The 23,029-nt window shown below is 29.5% G+C and overlaps 1 protein-coding gene across 6 annotated transcripts in view; it reads right to left on the bottom strand.

The window, feature by feature from the left end:
- Window positions 1–1,383: 1,383 nt before the first annotated feature.
- The window catches only part of LOC106691488 (zinc finger CCCH domain-containing protein 18), a 27,207-nt gene continuing 5,561 nt past the window's right edge, over window positions 1,384–23,029 (bottom strand). For 3 of the 6 annotated variants that reach the window (XM_067049644.1, XM_014437277.3, XM_014437276.3), the window contains 14 exons: window positions 21,337–21,447; window positions 19,302–19,449; window positions 17,826–17,924; window positions 15,708–15,859; window positions 14,320–14,455; window positions 13,458–13,517; window positions 9,756–9,871; window positions 9,476–9,619; window positions 7,141–7,295; window positions 5,840–5,948; window positions 3,956–4,119; window positions 2,931–3,068; window positions 1,925–2,004; window positions 1,384–1,838 (listed from right to left, as the gene is read on the bottom strand). In XM_067049644.1, the coding sequence (XP_066905745.1) occupies window positions 1,740–1,838; window positions 1,925–2,004; window positions 2,931–3,068; window positions 3,956–4,119; window positions 5,840–5,948; window positions 7,141–7,295; window positions 9,476–9,619; window positions 9,756–9,871; window positions 13,458–13,517; window positions 14,320–14,455; window positions 15,708–15,859; window positions 17,826–17,924; window positions 19,302–19,449; window positions 21,337–21,447 (1,711 nt within the window). In that variant the 3' untranslated portion in view covers window positions 1,384–1,739. The remainder of the gene's footprint in view (window positions 1,839–1,924; window positions 2,005–2,930; window positions 3,069–3,955; window positions 4,120–5,839; window positions 5,949–7,140; window positions 7,296–9,475; window positions 9,620–9,755; window positions 9,872–13,457; window positions 13,518–14,319; window positions 14,456–15,707; window positions 15,860–17,825; window positions 17,925–19,301; window positions 19,450–21,336; window positions 21,448–23,029) is intronic. The other 3 variants (XM_014437279.3, XM_014437280.3, XM_014437281.3) reach the window with 3 other exon arrangements.

The following is a 23,029-nucleotide window of genomic DNA, read 5'->3' as shown; positions in this document are numbered from 1 at the left end:
AGCTTTCATTATGAAACAGGGCCCTGGTGTAAGTGCTGCTTTTTATTGATGGAGAGGGCCTTCTTAGCAATAAAGAATGCTCTTTCTTCATCTTCTGGAGATAGGTACCATTCAGATTCCTTTAATTGTAACTTATTACATCCTTTTTAAGCCAGAGCTAGTCAATAGGTAACATATTTTGGATACAATTATCTATTGTTCAATGTGTGTTTTCTAGAAATAACAAGTAATTTTAATTTATCTGCCATCTTTTATCTTAAGACGATTATTTGAATAAAAAAAATCATTCAAAAGATCAAGGAACGTCCCTGCCAAGCAAAAAAATCTGCATGAAAAATAATCAAACAACAAATACTGCATGACTATATTTTCCTAAGTAAAGCTTTTCGACTATCTGCATTTCCTCAAATATAAGGTATAGGAACATAAAATTTTACACATACACACGTTGCGCAAATTGAGAAAGTTTCTAAATCCTCATCGTAATATAGTGTAGTGAGCTGAGGGACTGCACTTCATTCTATTTGAGAAGCATCAGGAAAATGCCATTTTTCTAGGTCAAATTCTTGTTCTCGCAATTTGCACCATTTTTTGCAATAAACAAAGTAATGTATAAACTAATTATAACAACATTTTTCATAAGTATTTATTCCAAAATCTCTTACATATTTTGAGATGATTTGACTTCCTGAGAAAGTCTCGGACTCCAAAATATGGATTCAAAAAATTAAAAACTTTTTATAAATTAGTAAAAGTTTTCATGACGACACCCGTAAAGGCAAATTTATTCTGCCATATTATTTGCAAGAGTGAAATATTTATTTTGAATTAAAATAGGTGAAACTTATAAAATAAGGTAAGTTCATTATTAAATTTGAATATCGTTTAGACAGAAGTTTTGTTATTTTCACCCTGGTTCATCGAAAAAGTCAATAAGAAATTAGTGTTAACATTTATTTATAAGTTATTTCTTAGGCAATGTTTTATTTAGGGTGTTATTACTAACTTTTATATCTTCATTGTATTTAGTTAAGTTTTATACAGCTATTGTATGTTGCGACCTGTTGCTACTAAAATCTTGTAGTTTATGGAAAATTGAAGGATTTTAAATATTAGAACTTATGAAGACTTCTGTAAATTTGTTTGTATTCCCGACAATAAAAATCCTCTAAATATTTTTGAAATTCCCCGATTGGTAAATACCCTGTATAGCAATATGAAATAATAAGTTTTAGTAAATAGCTCACGTTAATCAAACTTTTAAATTACTCCCCCCAAAGAGTAAAATTTTATACTAATCTGTTTACTTGCTGAGGCTGTAGAAATTAAATTGAAACAAATCAGATGCTGTGAGGGTATTAAAAGCAGAAGAAAAATCAGAGCTATAAATACTGATCATGGTTTATTTGTTCAAAACTAAAATCTACAAAATGTTTTTGTTATAAATTATTTTCATCAAAAAAGACAATCATTTTACATAGCTTTTCTTTTTTCTTTTTTTTTATACACATCTCATTCGATAAAGTTTCCAAGCTAATATACATATAGCCTTTGAAAAGGCTGTAAGGAGACAATTTGTACAAAATAAAAATATTTTAATTAAAAAAGTTCAAAAACAACTTGGTCAAAAACTGATGTTCCTTTAATTCAGGAGCAGCTTCTACTAGAGGTATGTAAAAAAATAATTTTAAGAATAAAGGAAAGTAAGGCGAGTTGCCTTGAAATAAGTATCCCCTGAATTAAATTTTGGACCTTTTCCTTGCAATAGCGTCTTCCACAGCTTTTAATTGCTTCAAAAGTTCTTCCCTTCTTGAAGGAGCACTCTTTTTCTTGGCAACCTGCAATTTGAAATAAATTCAGTAAACGGTTTACGGCTGAACATATATATATCAACTAAGATAAATTTTAAAAAATATAAACTTACATTTGGAGAGCTGTCGTCTTCTCCTGAATTAGGAGAGTCAGGAGCTGGCCTCTTTCGGGTGAGTGGAGCAGCTAACCGTTCTGTAAGAGATATTACACAAATCAATTAAGAGTGATTATTCTATTATAATTAAATTATTTATTAACTATCAATCAGAATCGTCTAGGAAAAAAAAATTCTTAGGATTACACATTAAACTAAAGAGAAAAGTGACCCTCAGCTGTCGAACATTTTTTCCATGGAGCAGTTCTTATAAAACAAAACAATTTTAATAAAGTGATGGGTGTAAAAGTAGAAGTTATATAATTCTAACCTAGAACAATGGGAGCATATGGGGTCCTAAGGAATCTTGTCCTTATTATTCTGATTGATAATAATGAAAAATAATTATAAAAATTAATTCCAATAGAAAAAGACACCAATTATTTAATCACTGTTTTATAAAGCATAAAAATATAATTAAAATTATTTATTTTCTGGTAGTATCATGTGAAATAAAAGTTTTTAGGGTTTCATTAATAGAGTATAAGTAAACAGAAGTCTGATTGAAAATTGAGTCAAAATCTTTAATGTCTATTCTTTTCTATTTCCCAGAATAATGGTATTTAATAAGATATTTTATTAATTTAACAGGTTGAAAAGATGGAAATGCGCTTACCTTCTTTATATATTTTAGATATGTATACTATAAAATAGTTAGTGTTAAGGAAATAAAACGTATTCAGAACTGATTTCTCAAATTCAAGAAACAAACTTGATTCTAATAGATCTCTTGGTCAAACCATAAACAAAATTTTTAAGTAATGCATGAATTATAAATACTTAATATTAATAATTGGTTTACAGATTTACATACTGCACTACTGTAGAGAGAATGGATTGAGAAAATGAGGAATTATGATAATTAAAGCAGTGGCTATAACTGATTAAGGTAGTGTTTACTTTGATATTTTAAAAATTCAGTACAGCTTTAACTACTTAACCATAACAATAAAATAATACAAACCAGAGATTGAAGAGCCAGTGCCCTTTAACGTCAGCTTAATCTGTTGTTTTTGTCCCGACAACTTCAATGCGTCCATTGCCTTCGCCTTAGCTTTAACAGCTTGAGCTAATTTCTCATCCAGTTCAATTTTCTTCCGGTCTACATAATAAATAAAGAGATACTAAAGTTAAAAAAAAAGATTAAAAAAATTATTAGTTTAGTAAATTAATTTTCCATAATCTTTAATTACACACAGGGTTAGCTTATTGAAAACATTAACCTTTTTCTTAAAAGTACATTCCATACCATCTATAGGATAACATACAGAAAGTTGTATTATTGCATATAAACATAAAATGAATGAATAGTTAAAAGTAGTGTTAGGTTGTGTGAAGTACTCTACCTTTTTTTTTACGGATTACGATATTCAAATGCAAAGTTATCTTGTAGGATGGATAAGGTTGTTTCAGTAGCCTATTTTTTGAAAATTAAATTATTTTCTTTTACTTTCATTTATCAATTGATGAAAATATAGTAAAAAGAAGAATTGTAACCATGAAAAATGATGTAATTGGTTATTTAAATTAAACAAGCTTTAATTTTAATTTGAAGTATGGTCAAAAAATATATTTTTCTTGTTTTTTAGATCCTACAAAATCGACCTAGAATAAAAAGTGATGCTAAATTTCATTTGAAAAAGTAAAAATATTAAATCAATGAGGGGACATGGTCAACTTTCAATAAAATTAATTGACAACTGTGATATGTTTCATCCCATCAAAACTTTTTTCATCAAATACTGTTTACTATAACCAAAATAAAAGTAAAAATAATAATAAGAAATTATTTTTCTATATATTCACTAGTTTCCAAGAAGAGGGTTGATAAATATGAATTACAGTAAGCTAAATTAATTCAGTTGTTCATGACTATTTTTTTTTTATTATTACAATTAAAAGACATAAAAATTTGCTGAGTTATAATCCATAATAAGTTAAAAATTTACTAAAATTTAAGAAAACTTGAACAGAAACAGTAGTACTTACTATGTTTGCGCCTTGTTGAGCTACTAGAACTGGAGCTAGAGCCAGAATCACTTGAACTGTCAGAGCTTGAACCTGAAGACTCCGAGCCCGAACTAGATCTAGATGAAACTGACCTATCCCTCATCGCTGCAGCCAGTAGCCTGGCAGATATGTTGCGACTATTCCTTTTGTAAAAAAATAGGAAGAAAAACTGGCTGATTATAAATAATTAAACGACTCAACTGGCTAAGTTGATTAACTTAATTAAGGATAAAGAAAAAGTCTAGGTCAAAAAGGTAATCTGTCCATTTTGGATAAGAAATGAGCTTAGGATATTTAGTGAACTATACCTCATGGTAGGCCTGGACTAATTCTTAAACACATACATGCTTGCCTTTTTGGACTTCAAATACTAAGTACAATAAATTACGCAGTGTCAGGATATGAAGCACTATCGGGGGTGTAATGTTAAAGATTGTGACAAGTGGATATCAATTTTAAAAAGAAAGATGATTTGAAGAATTTAAAATCTAGCAAAAAAACAAAACAAAAAAACCAGTATAGATTGGAATGATTACACGAGAGAAGTATGAGCATGTTAGGGAAGAAAAAAAAAATAGGATAAAGCCACAATAAATCGGTCTAAATATGAATCAGGTTATGGTGCTAAGCTAATGACTCAACTGGTCCACTGAAGAACCAGAATTAATAACATACTTTGATCATTAAAACAGGAAAATAAGAAACAAAAAAAAAATATATTGAGGAAGAGCTGAAATGAAAATCAGCATTACATCAGAATAGTTAGCAGGTTTCCAATCAAAGTCACTATCATAAAGACCAAAATAAGGATTTATGCTCAAATAAGTTCTTTTGAAGGCCAGAAGCCATCATATTTTATTTTTAATAACATTTTACATTATCTTCGTGCTTCCACAACTGCTTTTAATTCTAGTAATTATTCACATTGATTTACTGACAGCATTTTTGTTTTTTCTAAATGATTTTTATGACCTATCAATTCATCAGTTCTATTAAATATGATCTCAAGGATTTTCATTAAATTCAGATCAGCAGTTATGAGATAATGCCTTGTAATCAAATAATGAAAATTACAGTTTTTCTTCTCATTATTATTTCACCCTTCCTTTGTTAAATGAAAGCATGAATAAATAGTCTTTATGCAAGCCTAGTAAAAATCTGAATGATTTCATAAACATAAAACCAGTGTAATAACAATAGTAAGCACAATAAATAAACAATTAACCCATCAGTGCCTATTGTTATTAACATGTGATACAACAGTTGAGAATGTACAAAAAATGATTGGAAGTCTTTAACTACACCAGCACAATTAGAAAGCTTCAATTGAATTATTGTTTAATGGTAAAATAAATAATAATTGGTCTGCTGACAGAATCATTACTCATTATTATCATTTTGCTGAAGGCGTTCTGAGGTTTCAGTGACTCGTAAGATTTAAACTTTGTTTTACTTTTATAAAAAAACAAAAAAAATAAGTAAAAACACTGATTTCATATTTTATTTAAATTTAATATGCATTTTCACTAAAAATATGTCTTTAAAAAAAAAGTATTGTAAATTATAATTGTGTTGAAGTTATTGCAGTACCTATCACCTAACCTATAGGTGACAATCGTGCCAAATCCATTAAAAAACAATTTTTTATGTGAAATTTCTATTTTTATATGATTTAGATTCAACTTAGTCAGAAACTAAACAAAGATAAAAAAAATTTATTTGGGATCTCATAGGTATTGAAGGATTAAAACAGTTAAATACTTCATCTGTAACAGCTAACATTATGGCAAAACAGATTAACACAGATATATAAATATTTTTTAACCTTTAAAATGAAATTAAAAAAGAATAACTGAAACTAACCGTTCTGCTTGGGGAGGAGGAGTAGGATTTCGCCGCGGAGATGTTCCTCTAGGGCTTGGTGGAGGTGGATTCATATGTAAACCTCTATCCCCTTCACCAACCCTTCTTTCTGTTAAAAAGAAACAAATAAAAGAGTAAGAATTAAAAAATGAAATAATCACATGTTTTTGTCATACTTAAAATTACAATAACTGTGTTCAATAATGAGATTTATTTTTCTTAAATGATTATCAAATAATTTTTAAACATATTCATATTAAAATGTTCTGGGTTTCAGAAACTATGAACTAAAGTATAATAAATTCAATCTACCACATTAGTCAATAACTGAATAACTTCCTAATTTAATAAATTAGGATATAAATGTTGGCTCACACTTCATATAATTTTTTTTCGATAAAAAATGCACTGTTAAAATAATAATATACAAAGCAATTAAAAAAATAAGAAATAAAGTAAAACAGAAAGAGAAAAGATATATCATGAAGAAGGAAATATTGTAGTTAAAAAATATTTTAATATAATTGCAATTTTTCCATCTTAATTATATATTTTCTTTATTTTTTATTAAATTTGTTATTACTTCAGCAGTACATTTTAAAATGTTTATAATGTATTTTTGTATGAGCTAGGGAAGTGGTCCGTGAAGCCTTACAATAGAAAGTGAGAGAGTCCCGCAACACATATTTTTGAGATGTGTGTGATGACCATTCCCACTCCCACTACAGATCTAGGGAAAACCAGATAGTTATTCACATCCTAATCTTTAATTTTAAAAAATAAGTAACTATGTAAATATTCAGTTTCAAATAACAATGGGGAAAATTACTTTTGGGAATGGCACATTTCAGTTTAATTAAAACTGTAAAAATACTTAAAGTGAAAAGTGTTTACTAAAAGTACTGGTTAAAAGGACGTTATCTTTGGTTCTACAGAGAAAAGAGTTGGATGATTTATGGTTTCTTTACTTTTAATCATCAAAATAACTTAAGGTAAATCGTTTATTTAATCATAATTTATAAAAAACATTTTAATGTATAAAAGAAACAAAAATTACCAATGGTAATATTTTTTTTTTTTAGGGTGACAATTACTGGTAATTAAATTTAGCGTTAATGCATTAATGACACCACATATCGATAACCAAATTCTAAATTATTTTTTTTAAGGAAGGCTTGTAGACAATAAAAGAAAAAGAAAGAAGGCAATCTTACTTATAGGATAACCCTCATAATAATCTTGCAAGACATATATGCACTAATAAAGTTAACAAATTTGAATAATTAAGAAAACAGTACTACCTCGTGAAAAAGGCGATTTAGCTCTTCTAGAAAGTGGTGAAAGCTTTTTTCTAGAGAATGAAGACCTTGACCTCGACCTAGAAGATCCTGATCTAGAAATTGAAGATTGCGATCTCGAATGACTGTATGAGGAATAACTCGAACTGGACCTAGACCTGAAAATAGATTTAATGGTTTAAATAAATATTAATTAAAAAAAGTTCTTTGTTTTACACATAATAAATATAAAACAAATACTACTGAACGATTCCCATGGGTCAGAGACAAAATGGGCCCTGAAGAGAATATTCTCCACTCGAAAAGGTTGAGATGATGTTTTCCAGTCAATACAGCACTCTAATAACAATTTACGCAGACAGAATCTGACAATATCTGACTAACTACACACAGACTCATACAAGTCAAAGGCCAAAAAACTAGGTAAAGGTCTGGTCCTGGACTGTAATGTTGGCTATAACACTCAAAATGTCCAAAAATAATACCAACTGAACGCAGACAGGGCTGGTTAAAAACTTTAATGGCCACTAATTAGCATCAACTCATTCAAGTCAAAGGGCAGAACTCGGAAAAGGTCTGGTTTCTGCCTGTAATGTCGATTAACACTCAAAATGTCCAAACTAAAGCAGACTGGGCTGGTTCGAAACTATATTGGCCACTAATAAGCAGGAACTGATTTTAAATGAAGATGTCGACCTGTTGCTAGGTGACACCTTAACAACCCTTAGCAACGGTTTCTTTACACTTAATTATAACACAAATATAAATACATATCTTTCTTTTCAAATAAACAAAATTCTAATGAAAATAAAAGTAATTAAACACTATGACTAATTACAAAATATTTACATTTTAATTATTATACATGGTGTTAACAATATATTTTTGGAATAATAAATATTAAAAAAAATTTATATAAATAAATAAGGAGATCATTTTTTTTTTCAGTATTGATGATTTATGTCATTGTTTATAATAATGCTAAATCATAATATGATCAAATGATCTATTAAACTAAATCAATATCCAAAACGTCAGAAACAATGTTTTCAAGTCAAATTCTTGAAATGTTGGTGGGCCCTATATGGCACTATGATCTATGAAACTAAATCATTCAATTCAATTCTTCATTTTGTGAATAGAAAAAAATACTTGTTCCGGTTAACCTACGGCAACCGAAAGGTTGAAGTGGAGGGGGCACCAAACATCAATCAAACATCATGGCATAATAGCCTACAAGATATAGTAGCGCCCCAAGTGGCCAGCAGCCAAATCTCACCTTCTCCAACGCTTGGTAGCAAGTGAAGCAAGCCGAAAAGTGAGAGTGAGAGCCATCTTGTTTTGAGAAGCAGATTATCATTTTCGTTGTCTCTCATCAGGAATCCACCATGAGTGAGTAAAACCCTTGGAGTTGTCCTCAGGAGCAAGGGGAAGAGAAGCTTGAGAATATGGAGGGAAAAAGAACCATGGAGTAAGTTAATTACCATTCACCACCACATAGTTCATCTATCAATAGTTAACGTCAATCATCATCAACCACTTCAACTTCATATCAACAATTTCCATAGACCAATTCAAAATTTTACTAACCATCTAAGCATAAATGTTTTCTTTCGGCTACCCACTACACCCTTTGTAAATTTAACAATAGAATTTTATTTTTCATTTAACCATGTTCATTTTTCATTTATACAGTCCACTTTAACCAACCAGCAAACCAAAAATGAAGTGTGTTCCGGCAATTTAAGTTGAGGGCATACTTCATACAATACTACATAAAAAAAAACTCTGTATCATTAAAATAAACTGATTTAAAAATGTCATTATTTATTATAAAACAATATGAATAAATCATATTTTATACCACTTAATTATGCCAGAAGGTTAAAGTTAGACAGTGATAGAATAAAGATTTTGAAGGACTCTGCTTCCTCTCTGCCTACAGATGACTTAATGATTGTAAGGAACTATTAAAATCATTAAGATTCTTGAGAACAGCGAAGATACAAGGTGCGGTAAGGAATAAGATCAGATATCAGAACCATATCTAAACTAGTGACTCAGACAGCAAGGGAAACCTCAAAGATCAAATGAAAAATAAAAGACGTTCTAGAATCTATGGAAGCATGAGTAGTTGACACATGACTAAGATCTAATCATCAAAATTGGATTCATGCATATTTTCCAGAGAACCAAAATACTAAACAGAAGTGGTGCCAAAGAATAACAATTGAGTGAATATGTTAAGTAACTTTTATAATAATTCATAGGAATATGTAATACAATTATAATTAAATATTCTTATAGTTATCCAGACAAGAAAATAAAATTAACTCACGAAGACGATGAATATGAAGATGAACGAGATCGGGAGGAATAGGATTTCTTCCTCGAGGCACCTTTTCTCGATGGTGATTTAGATCTCATCCAAGGGTCAGACCATTCATCACCTCTTCCACTCCGACTCCTCACGGATGGAGGGCTAACAGTGAATAAAATACTTAAGATCAACAAAAATGATTTACTCACCATCATCAATTAAATTATATTTATTGAACCTTTCTACATACTAGATAATACTTAAAAGAAAATCATCTGTTAGTATATTTAAAAGATACCTGTTTTCTTTCCAGGATCCTTTCTCACCCCTTTGAACCACTACTTCTCTGGAAGAATATTTTTTCTTTCTGGATTCATAATAATCTTCTGGTACAGTGCGACTTCCATAACCACTCTACAAAAAGTAAAAAATATATAAATAAATCACTGAACAGAAACTACGAAGTAGCTATATTAGAACTATTTAATTTACTTTCAAATTAAAATACCCACAATCTATACAATAGCCAGGATATAAATATCAAAACAATAAGTAAAGAGAATAGAAGTTAGCAAAGTTCAGCGTACAACTTACAAAGGAAATTTTACTAAATACAAACCCCTAAATTAATTCCAGATCTCAAAATATGATGATCTTAATGAATAAAAGAGATTTTTCTGTAAGTTTTATGTATATGATAATAAAAGTCCAGAATTCTATATAGGAGGTTATTTCTTTTTTTACATTTCTGGAATTAATAATATAAATTATGTCACAAAAAATTGAGCGAACAATACAAACTGATATCTACCATCTAACTCTTATAGCTGAATAATATCAATCAATTTATCTAGATTATTAAATTTATGTAGATAGAGGTATTACTATACCTTTATCTATATAAATTGAAAATCGCTACATATTGATTTATTTTTTCTGAAATCTCAAATTTTATTTGAAAAATATGACAATAAAAATTTCTAAATATTATTACTACATTTCAACCTAAGGGCCAAGGCTAAATCAGCAATATTTAAGTTCTAAACTAAAAATAAATCCTTAAGACATTTATCTTCTTAATTGAAAATGAAGAGCGTTTAGAAAAACTATTTATATGGTGAGGCAAAAACTGAAACCTGAGCACCATTCTCAAGTGAGAAACGTTATGTTCAATGAATCCACTGTGTGAGGTTGATTATGTTCAATGAATCCACTGTGTGAGGTCGATTATGTTCAATGAATCCACTGTCTGAGGTTGATTATGTTCAATGAATCCACTGTCTGAGGTTGATTATGTTCAATAAATCCACTGTGTGAGGTTGATTATGTTCAATGAATCCACTGTCTGAGGTTGATTATGTTCAATGAATCCACTGTCTGAGGTTGATTTATAATTTGTGACAAGCCGTCCTAATACATTACAACATTCTGCATAGAATAGCTTAATAACCAATAGGATAGCCTACCGTTTCTATCATAGTTCAAACTGAAACTAACGAATAAACTAAAAAGGTCTGCTAAGTGCATAGGACAGGACAGCTTACAAACCATTTCTACTGGGTAGGTATTTTCTATCATATCCTCAATAGTGCAATAAATACAATCTTTTATGAAAAAATAATAACTATGATCCTGATTGCATCCCCTCTTCCCCCGAACATCTTTTCCTCATGCAATAATTCAAGTATATATTTTTTAGCTGTATATTAAAATTTACTTTATTAATTTAGAGTGATCAATAAGATACAGAATTATTTATATTTCAAGGTTTAAGAATAAAATCTATACTGGAAGATTATTGATTGACCGTGTGTGAAGATGAAAGGAATATGGTCCGGGTGCGGTCAAGAAAAACTCAAATAGTAGAAGTATACTAATTTAATGAGCCAACGTTTCGCCCCACGTTGCAGTCATACTGGAAGATTAGTGATTGACCGTGTTAGAAGCCCTGCAACGTGGGGCGAAACGTTGGCTCATTAAATTAGTATACTTCTACTATTTGAGTTTTTCTTGACCGCACCCGGACCATATTCCTTTCAAATAAAATCTATAGTTTTTATTTTTTTAATATGTTTGATTTGTTATTTTAGAACAAAATCTACGGGAGGAGCCGTGTTTGAACCATACACATGAAGAAAAATAATTCTGCTCACCGATAAGCAAAATTGGTAGATGGAATCTGATGAAATTGATACTACATCCATTTCACAACAATCCCCAAAGTTCCCCCTAATCTGAGCCAAATAGGACAAGCCATTTATAAAATATAATTCTGCCAAAGGCAAGGTGTTTACACAACTGTAAGTGAAAGTGGGAATCTGATAAAATCAATATAGAAACAGCAAGATGCCACCCAAGATGTAGTTTTCTGAACGTAAACAGCCAGGGAAAAATAACAATAGGAAGAACAATATAATATTGTTTTGTAAATTTTAACTTTTAGGATTCTTGGCACAGACAAGCCAAGTTATTTTAAAACTGAAAAGTGTCAAGCATTTCCCACATTTCCTCTTACACTTACATTCCTGTCACATTTACCTTTTTTCAAGTTATTATAGCACCCAAATATTTAAATTTCCCAACCTGTTCAGATATATTTCCTCCTACATCTTTATCACTGAGACTGTTGCCGTTTCTGCAACCAAGCATGAATTTTGTCTGATCCGTATTTGTTTTTGAGATCTAGTTCTTTACCTAACTAGTTCAACAGACTCTTATTAACTTAGCCGTATTTAGTTTTCCTACTTCCCCTAACAGTATTGTAATGATATTGTTGGTTCAGGTACAATTTTCTTTCTTCTTTTTTTTTTTTTAGCAAAAATAACTGAATAATGTTGTTCTTAACAATTGTGGTGCAAGACCTAACTCAAAGTAATAAATTAAAGATCATATTAGTAAACACTATATTGAGCATCATCAATAGGTTAGTTTTATGAATTAAATTCACAATATAGGAATATTATTAAAGATTTAACAACACAAATATATTTCAATTAGAATAGAACTCTATAAAGATTAACTGCCAGTAATGTTTGACTGCAAATTTAAAAAAAAAAATTATATAGCTTAAATCAATTGTTACATTGAAAAAATTCAGTTAGAATTGAAATAAATAAAATATATTAGCTAGGAATTTGGTAAAAGATAAAAGCTTAGGGGTGTTACTCTATTTTAATTCCACCTTTTCCTTAACAATTACTAACCATAAAGACTTAAGCAAAAAATATAAATATTTTTCACATGCACATATAACCTGGAAGTTTATTCTTATTATTCAGTTGAAAAGCAACACAAGTGGATGTTTTAAAATGATTTTTGAGAAAATTTTCAATTTCTTTTTTTAATGTTTAGACTATTTCATATTATAGCTGAGTATATAAATAAGAAAATAATTGGAGTTAGCTTGTCTTCTGCATTTATAAACCTCATTGATTGTAATTGACTGACATACATTACCTTATGTAGTTGTGAGGCTAAAAAAATTTAACTTTGTTATTCCCTTATGTTATAATTTTAGACCTTAGAATCACCCCTAAAACTTTGTCTGAATTCAGAAAAAAAAATTATAATTTCTATTTAATTAGTTTAGTCTTAAAATTATTATAAGTTTTTGAGTAACTTTTATTGAATATGATAATTAAATTCAGTGTAGTTAAAAATAAAATTTTAGAAAATTAATACATTGATAGGCAAGAGTCCATCCCGTCACGCAGAGCCCTTTATAAGTATGTATATATTTTTTCAAAACGAAATTTAATTTCTTATTTAAAATTATCAACTTTCCATCTTACTTTAAATTGTACAATGATAAAAAAAATATACGCATAGCAGTAACCAAGCCCAAAATGACCCATAAGCTTAAGAATAATAAGTTATGAACGGGTAAGAAACCCGACAGATAAATCAATACAAACGGACCTTAAGTTAAAATGTGGGTCAACATTGGGTTGGATCACTGATCAGGTGAAAAACAGTTAATCAAAAAATTATTTATTTATACCTGTCCTTTGTGCAATTTTGCTTCGCTATTTTTCATAACATGTGGGGAATCTTCCTTACCCTGGTAAATGAATATATTAATAATATTTAGAAGGACTAGGTGTATTTTTAAAAGGTACTAATCAAACGGTAAGTCAGCTATTAAACCAAAATAATATTTTCAGTTGAAGTTTGAAAATTTTGAAAAAAATAATTTTGTTGAGATGGCTCGAAATGATCAAAAAGAATGCTTCAGCATAAAATTATCTTATATTCAGAAATAACAAGTTAAATTAATAATTAAAATTTAAAGATTAAATGTGATAATATTAATTTTGAAATAATCTTTCCATATTTGTTGAGTAATGTTAGATATTATATACAACAAAATGACAGCAAAAGTGGACAACCAATGAACCAAAACCTAAGATGAATAATACCCCATATTTCATCGAAGACTTATTAGAAGTACAAAAATATAGCAGCGATGTCACGACTGGTTTAAGAAAATTAAAGAATTTTGAGGAGTACGACAAATAAATTATAAATTTTATGATAATTACCAGCTAACTAAACATTATTCAAATCATTTATCGACTTAGGGAGGTTTGGAATTGCCTCTCAAACATTTATCATTAAGATCTCAACACAAGAAACGTAAATGTAATCTCATTCTGAATTTAAGATGTTAATAGAGAAAAAAAAAAAGAAGAAGAAATAAATAATATATATTTTATTTTTGATTATAATATTCATAAGATTTTCCATCTCAACAAAATTTATTGTCTGCTCGCAGAGAGTGATTATTCACCATTTAAAAAAAACTGAAATGAAAACAGTCTCTTGTAAAAGTTATTTCATATCTAAGAAAAATGGTAACCTACCGATGAATGATGCCTTGAGGAATGATGATAACGTGAACGATCATCATACCATCCTTCCCGATAATATCCACTTGGGGGAGGATAATCTCCAAACCTATCTGATACACTTCGGTACCTCTTCTCACCTTCCTTAGACCTGTAAATTAAAATAAAGTTCAATAGTATCACAGATGAAAAGAGTTTGTAGCAATCAGCGAGCAAGAAGTGCTGCCGCAACCGGCTAGAGCTCAGCACTAGAAGTGTCTAAGAAGCTAAGCCAATTGTATATAATCTTATTATTATAAAAATACGACATCTTGTACAAATGCATATATGGTAATGTGTAATAATGTTATTTATAAAATAAAAAAGATTGAGTAAAAAGAGTCTACGGAACTATCTCAAGTAGAGTTGAAAGCATGAACCCTTTAATTGCCACCGGGCTGATCCGTTGAATTAAGCCATTTCCAGGTCTAGTCATAGCACTGGTGGCGTACACTCTACTTGAGATTGAGAAGTTCATTGCTAATCTATTCTTTCAAGAATTGTTTTTAGTATGTTCACCCATGATGATGGCCTATCTCCTCTCCTTCTCTCCAGCAATCTTAGTCTGTCTGCTTCATCTCGGCAATTAAGATTGTAACCTAATTCTTAACGATCACACTGGTCTGTCAGCTTCATATTGGCAACCAGTGTAATTGATCCTGTCTCTCCCCAGCTATAGTCCGTCCATCTCGGCAACTAGATATGTACCAGTAAGCTGATAAGGCTAGCCTTATCAGCTTACTGGTCCATTCGCTTCATCTCGGCAATTAGAACTGTTACTCTACCTCAGACTATCTCACCTAAACTTCCTCTACCTACGTCAGTGTCCAGGGCTCATCCCCTGGCACGGCCTTCCTTTCTTACCTATTATTGAATACGCCTTGTCGAGGGCCTTCTGTAAAGTGGATATCAGGCTGGACAACCCCGACAAGTTAAAAAAGATTAGAATTTTACTTCGACTATAAAAAGAGATTTATTTGATCTAAGGGTATTTTCTTTAATTAGAATAACTATCTCTGGCTATGAGTGTCCATGAAGACAGAAGATTTAATTTTAAAACGTGAATTTGCAAATATAAAAACTAAACTGAGGTAAATTTATCTTAGTGACATATCAAATGTTTTAGAATAAATTACAAGTCAAATTAATAAGAAAGTTCAACCTTTGAATAATCGTCCATAATCCAATAATATGATAACCCCTATAACTATTATTATATAATATATTTATAATAACTGCCCACACTGTACAGATAAACAAATTTTCAATCCAGATAGATCAATGTTCTATGATCAATGACATTTTCCATTAATTCTAATGAAATGGATTGCCTTTAAATTTAAAATTGAAGAAAGAATGTTTACCTTTCATGGTAATCATCATAAACTGGACTGGATGGTCGAGGGTAATAATCATTTTCTTTATCGTATTCTTCTTGTCCGGATATTCCAAGTGTCATCTTCTTCTCCTCAAAATCAGCATCAGTTTCTTTACGTTTGGTTGATCTACGTAACATCTAACGAAAAAATTTAAATAACAAAAGATCTAGTTATTTTTAACAAAACATTACCTAATTGAATAAGGAATATAGATACAAAACAAGTTTAATTTACTTGTTAATTTTTGAAATCATGATAAACTTGAAGTTTTTATCCAGATGTTCAATATAAATCCAAATTCAGATCAATAAAAAAGATATAATTTCTTTAATAGTTCCGAATGTCCCTTATACACAATTAATACTTTATAATTGAACAGGACACAGCTTATTCATCCAAGTCAGGACTGAGACATTGCCAGTTATTAATAACTAATCAGTTTTAAGCCATGCAACTGAAAATTATCATATAAAACTTGCAATTTATACACCAAAATGGTATACAACTTTTATGTCAATTAAGCTTTTTTACTTTTAACATATACCTGCATTTTTAATATATTGTGGTTATTATTTATTTAAATTATTGTGATTTTCCGAACACTTAAATTGAATTATTTTAAGTAACATTCATACTGTTTAATAAATAGTTCTAACCACCCCCTTTTTTAAAATTTTTATAATAGTGCATTCTGGAATATAAAATATCCATTTCTTCAGTGTGGGAATAAAAATAGTTGGTTGATAGCTAAAAAGTTACAATTAGTATTGTAGGGTTTAGGATATTGAAAAACTTGAGATATATGATCCTTTGTTTTTTTTTTATCTTCACATCATAATAAGATATCTCCTGCTTTTTGACCCCCACCCAATTTTCCTATGTTCCCATGTCAAAATTTGCTGCAGTAAAAGGAACTTTCTCTTATTTATATTAGTTGCCTTTTGGTTTGAATAGCTTAGTTCTGGATAACAGAGTTAATGCATAAAATAGTCAAATCTATAAAAAAATTTTTTGTAGGTAAGCATTGATCTACAGTATAATTTTTTTCGACTCTATATATAAACACGTTCCCACGATGGTCTCCATATTAGACTGAAATATCAACAAACATTAAAAATAAGTTTAATAAGTCTAATGTATGTTGACTACAATCTTAAACTAACTTCTCTAACATTATATGTCATAGAAGCTGCTACTACAAATAGAGACCAAAACTCAATTTGAGTATGACTAGCTACGATTATTTAATATAGCACAATTATTTCAGCCAAAGCGCAATAATCACGCTTTCTGTGGATCATGTGCTTTTAAATTGACCATTAATAATAACATTAAAAATGTTGAGAGAATGATAGTTAGTCTACCTCTAAGATGTAAGAATATGATAAAGGAAACACTAGTTTTATATCTAACATAGCCTTCAAGATATTAGGAACTTGAGGCAATCAAAGCACTCAGGGCATTGAAGCCACAGAGAGCAAGTTTGCTGATCAGTAAAATGTGCTAACGTGCAAATATGTTTTCAGAATGGAAACAAAAAAAATATTGTAATCATATTTTTAAAAAAATCAGAGATTGGGACTAAGATAAGACTCACTTATATCTCAATTCACAGTATCAATAATCTTCTAATTTTAGTTCTTCCAGCCTTACACTCAATGCAATAATGCAAACTGATGCCACATATTAAAAATTATTTGTATTAAATAATAATAAATAATGAAAGCCTAACAAACCCGAAGGTTCACTGCTGATACCACTAAAAGCTCTCTACATGCATCCTTCCAGTGATGCCCCTCCAAACCCAATTCTACTAAATCAGTTTTAATGTAATCCTCCTATTGAAGACCATCCCTACATCCGCCACCCATGGGACGCTCCCCTATGCGGTAATGAGTCCGCACGAGGATTTATATTAGATGACTATAAAAATATAGATAAACATTAACATTATGGTATTAGTGAACAAAATCATAAAAGTAATTTAAGATTATTCAAACAGACTTAGTCTCTAATTCAGATAATAAACCTTCACTAATAGAGATTTATTATTTAGTTTTTAGAATAAATAAAATTCAAAATAAGGAAACCATTCCTACAAACCTCCTTAGCTTGCCGCAGACCTCTTTCCCAAGCAGATTCCCCAGGAGGTTCTTCTCTTCGCAGGACTGCTGCTGGTTGCTGATAAGGAGGAGGACCCATCTAAAAAATCAAGAATTAATGTAATTTATTAATTCCACACCTTTTTTTTTTTTAGGTATATTTGGGGGTAATCTTAATTGAATAAATTTTCTCCCTCATGTTGTGCAGAACTATAGAATATCAAAACGAAGAAGAGTAACTTGATAATAAACTGTCATGTCAGAGGCACAGCCTTCATAGAACTTGACATATCAGTTCATGCAATGCACTTATGTAAATTATGTGTGTTTTCTTGATTTAATTTATTTTTATACTTTATTAACTTCAACATCAACAATCATATGGGAAGGGTAAGTCAGCTCTGAGCAGGTCATTGTTGTATTGAGTTGGATTTTTCGAGAGCAAGTTTTTGTAAGACACAGCATATGTAATTGTGATTTTTTTAAAAATCTTGTACTTTTCTTTTACAAAGTTAACATTAACAAACAAGGTTCTCCGGCAGCTGCAAAATCATGAAACAATCACTCTCTTGCATGAGAGATCATTTCTGACTATAAAACATAAGTGTTTAAATAAACTGCTACAAAAATTAATTAATAATTTATATATAATCTTTTCACTTTATTGAGATTGGTTAATAATGTTTATATAAAGTCAATTTTATTCAAATTAAAGTCTCAAAACATTCTCTATTTTCTCAAAAGTCCAACGTTTCAGCTTATTCAACCATCCTCAAGGTAAAATCTTAAAAACCAATTTACACTCACATAAATTATTTTAGAAAATTTTCAGCAGGCTATTCTGCCCAGGTCACTTCAGTAAAAATTGCCCTCTGAGATAATAAAAATTTAAGGAATTATATTAATTTATTAATAAGCTATCCTTAGTTTAAGTCTAATTATCTGGTTTGTAACTATTTCATTAATATTAAACTTTTAATTATAATCAATTTAACTCTAATACACCTTGCTATTATAACAATATTTGTAACTTTAAGTAAGGAAGGTTACAAATATTGTTATAATAGCAATGTGTAATAGAGTTAAATTGATTATAATTTAAAGTTTAATATTTATGAAATAGTGACAAAATAGGGTAATTTTGACTGAAACTTATTGAAGGGCAGAATAGCCTACAATTTTTTTAAAATAATTTATGTGAATGTAAATTGGTTTTTAAAATTTGTCCTTGAGAATGCCCTAATTCGCTGAAACGTTGGACTTTTGAGAAAATAAAGAATGTTTTGAGACTAGTTTAATTTTAGATACAATTGATTTTATTTAAACTTAATTAATAAAATTATATGATTATGCAATTACTTTTCCCTTCCCCTCCTGAATTGCTATACTTATTCACTAGGCATTCAAATAGATAACTAGCAGTCATCAAATTTAAATTGTAAAATAAATAAATAAAAGATTGAAAAGCAATATTTACGATTGGTGGTCTTTCTATAGGAGGTCGGTAGCAATCAATAGGAGGATATATGTGTGGAGGAGGAGGTCCAGTATTCATAGGCACCAACGGCCGCACCATATCAAACATGGTATAATTTCCTTTATCAGTCACTCCTGGATGAACAAACCTAAATAACAAGTATTACTATTACTATTCACAATTCTATTATTCAATGGTACAATGAAAAGGTACTTGTGTATTACATAAAAATGCATTTATAAAGCTGTAACAAATTATTGTCAGTTTATTTATTAACAAATGAAAATATAATATAAATAAACTTCTATAAAATGATAACAAAAAAAAAAGTAAAAAGCTGTAATAAAAAAAATTAAATTAATTACAATAGGTATAATTAAAATGTAAAGCTTGCGATTCAAACACCGCTTGAATGCTAATTAGTCTTATTTACAGCACCTAAAGCAGAAAAAGTGGGCTGTTTTACCAGATAACCAACCTCTTTTGTGATAAAATCTGTACCATCCATGAAAACAAAACAACTTCATAATTAGTAGGATTGTAGGTTTCTGAAGAGAGAAATGGACTAAGGTTAGCTAATATTTTGTAACACATAAAATAATTTACTAATCCAAATAGTGTTAAATGTGAGTTATAAATAAATATAAAACATGCTCTAAATAACACCTAAGCACCAAAACCAACATTAACATTTTTATAAGTACATGCAAAAAAAAAAAAAAATTTAGAAGGCTTTAAGTGCCAGAATAAAGGTTTCTTTCTGATATAAAATTATCAATTAATCGGACCAAATGGAAAAGTAAGTAAATACTAGATATCAGTAGTTATAATTAATCAGCAATGGACGTTCTATTTTAAATAACACTGGGTTTGGATATAGTTTGTTTTGCATAAGAAACTTTTTTATTTTAAAGATTTAGAGTGAAATTAATCACATCAACTTCTACAACCGCATCAAGAAACAGTACTTCCTCAACAAGTAAAGAACCCATGACTTTTCATGAGTGGTAGTTTATAAAATTTCTCTTGTGTAGCTGTTGGCATGAATAAAAATATGAAAATTAAAATTATCGATAGATTTTGAACTGTAATTCAAGAGGTTTTGATGTTTTGCTAACTTAACCTAATGTTTGAAAACCTAAACCTCGCCATGATTATGTGGTTTCTGAAATTATGTTAGTGCCATTAATTCTCTTATTTTCCAATTATGGACTATTTTCGGCCATAATTTTGCATGTCACAAAGAATGCTATTAATTTTGAAATAAATTTGTCTGATTTTATTGCACAAAATAGTTCAAATGGATCATAAATTGTTAGCTAATGTACAGATAGTAGTTTAAGAACATTTGGAGAAGCTTAGTAACTCAGATGGCAAAAAAATAGAAATAGATCAAAGATATAATGTAGGAAATTATCTTATTTAATAAAAAGTCATGATAGGCATAATGCAGCAAAGGAGTAACACTTCAACAATGATTTCTCTTTCTCTCTCCTTACTTAATATAATTTTTTGACAATGAAAAGTTCATATTTTCAAGTTATGTTCTTTTTTTTTTATAGTAGAACAAACAAGTTCTTTAGTTAGTAGTTTGTAGGAAGATCATTTTAAAATGGTAAAAATTGTCTATTTAACTAGATAATTATTTATTTAAAATTAAGGGAAACATATCACAATGTAAAATATATCACTATTGTATTACCACAGAATAGAGTAATTTCACAAAATAATCTAAAGAAATTACAGGGACTATTTGTAAGTAGTCAGAAGAAATTTGTGTTTATAAGGGATAGTTATTGCAAAATACTTCTAATGCAAACTTAAAGCACTACTACTTTTTTATTATGATTAAATTTAGATAATAGGAACAATAAATAGAAAATACAGAGCACAACTGAGAATGCATATTAACCTTGCCAAAACCAACCATACTAGAATATAAATATAAAATAAAACACTTTGTAACATAACCCCTTACCTTGTGACATTAAGTTTCAATTTTTTTGCTATTTTAATTTATAAAATGAAACCTTACCTGGGATTGAAGGTCCGGAAAGGAAAATGATGGCCTCTGCCCCGGATACTGAGGAAAGGTCTGGGGAACCTTGGCCGTATAGGAGGAAGCAATGCTTCCGGATGTCGAAAGCTGGCACATGCAACAAACACCTTTGTCTATCTACCTAGCATGGCGATTCTCTTTCTTACTGTAAAGAACTAGACCCACTGTGCAAACACAAAATGATATTCAGTTTCAAAAGGAGTGGCTTATTATACAATATTCAAAGAGAAAACAACTTTTACAAATATGCATGAAATAGGCTATCATCTATTGATAAAAACTTCAAGTTCTTCCTTTATTAATTAAGTCACTGCTAGAAACCAATTGGAAGATTCGGTAACAAAGCAAAGAGTGCCTAAACCCACGGTTCCTTAAGTGGGTGCTGCAAGTGAATGTCTCTTTCTCAAAATATTACAAAAAATTTTTTTTAAAAATTAAAATAGAAAATGTAGAATGCATTCAAGGGATTTATTTTGAACTTTTTTCTTACACGCTCAACCGTTTTAAGAATAATTTAGGCGATATTTATTAGCTTGACAAGGGTGCTGCAAATTTTTTTTAGCCCATTAAGGATGGCGTGGCGAACAAAGTTTAGGAACCACTGGTCTAAACAATATGTAAATAACTTACAAGTCGAAGTTTCGCCACTTTGGGCATCATATGGACTGAAATTGGACTACTGGTATGAGCGGTAAATTTTTTTTTTTTTAGAATCTTTTACTCTAAAAACTATTTTCTATACCCTAAGAAATTTTTGCTCTTTCTATTAATTTGAAAGACACATTTAAGTTATTATTATCAGTAAAGTAGTTAGAGGACAGCAAATCAAAAAGCTATCTTCTGTAATCGTAGAATATTGAGGCAAATGCTAATTTGGCTTGAATAGAAAAAAATCCTTTTCAATTACAGTGTAAGATCTTATGGGAAGAATGAGCAAAAATGTTGAGAGGTAGGGAGTCATAAAATACTCTCTGCTGATCCAACTGAGAATTTTGTTCTGTTATACAATACTATATTGTAATATAATACTCAAATATTACTAGAATGTATATACGAGCTAATGGAAAACAATTATTTTTAACAATGAGGTGTTCTTAAGAGAAGTTTTTTCACAACATATGAAAACTGGTGCAATCTTAAAGCAATTATATATATAGAAAAAATAACCTGAAGCAATAATTTTAAATCATTCAAGATGTCCCACTCTCTCCCTTCCCATTAGAAAAATAGTTCAAATTTTTTTCAAAGAAAATTAATTTCCTGAAAATGTATGTATATTTTTTGTTAATTTGATATCCTTTGAAGTTTTAACCCTAAGTCCCTTCAATTTAATTATCATTAACTACACAGTAAACATCTCGGCTTCAAGAACTTTCCATGATGAATTAATTAATAAAATAAATGATAGCCTTTTCATGATTGTAATAAGTACTAACACTAAGGACAGAAGCAATTTTTTTTCTTCTATTCATTATCATTGACAACTAAGCCAAGGAATTTCTTATTAATGCTGCGTGGGTCTAGGTCTGTACATCACAGAGAAATCATTTAAGTTTTTTTTGCTTTTCTTTTTTTTTTTGTCAAATGGCATCATCTATATATTTACAAATTAGGATCAAATTTATACAACTCTTACCAGATACATACATAGATATATATAAATATATAT

Source organism: Halyomorpha halys, unplaced genomic scaffold, assembly GCF_000696795.3.
Source record: "Halyomorpha halys isolate HHAL.00 unplaced genomic scaffold, Hhal_1.1 Scaffold2412.1, whole genome shotgun sequence".
In the NCBI taxonomy this organism is placed as follows: Eukaryota; Metazoa; Arthropoda; class Insecta; order Hemiptera; family Pentatomidae; genus Halyomorpha; species Halyomorpha halys.
Note: the sequence above shows the minus strand (reverse complement) of the source record. Positions and strands in the feature narration are given on the sequence as shown.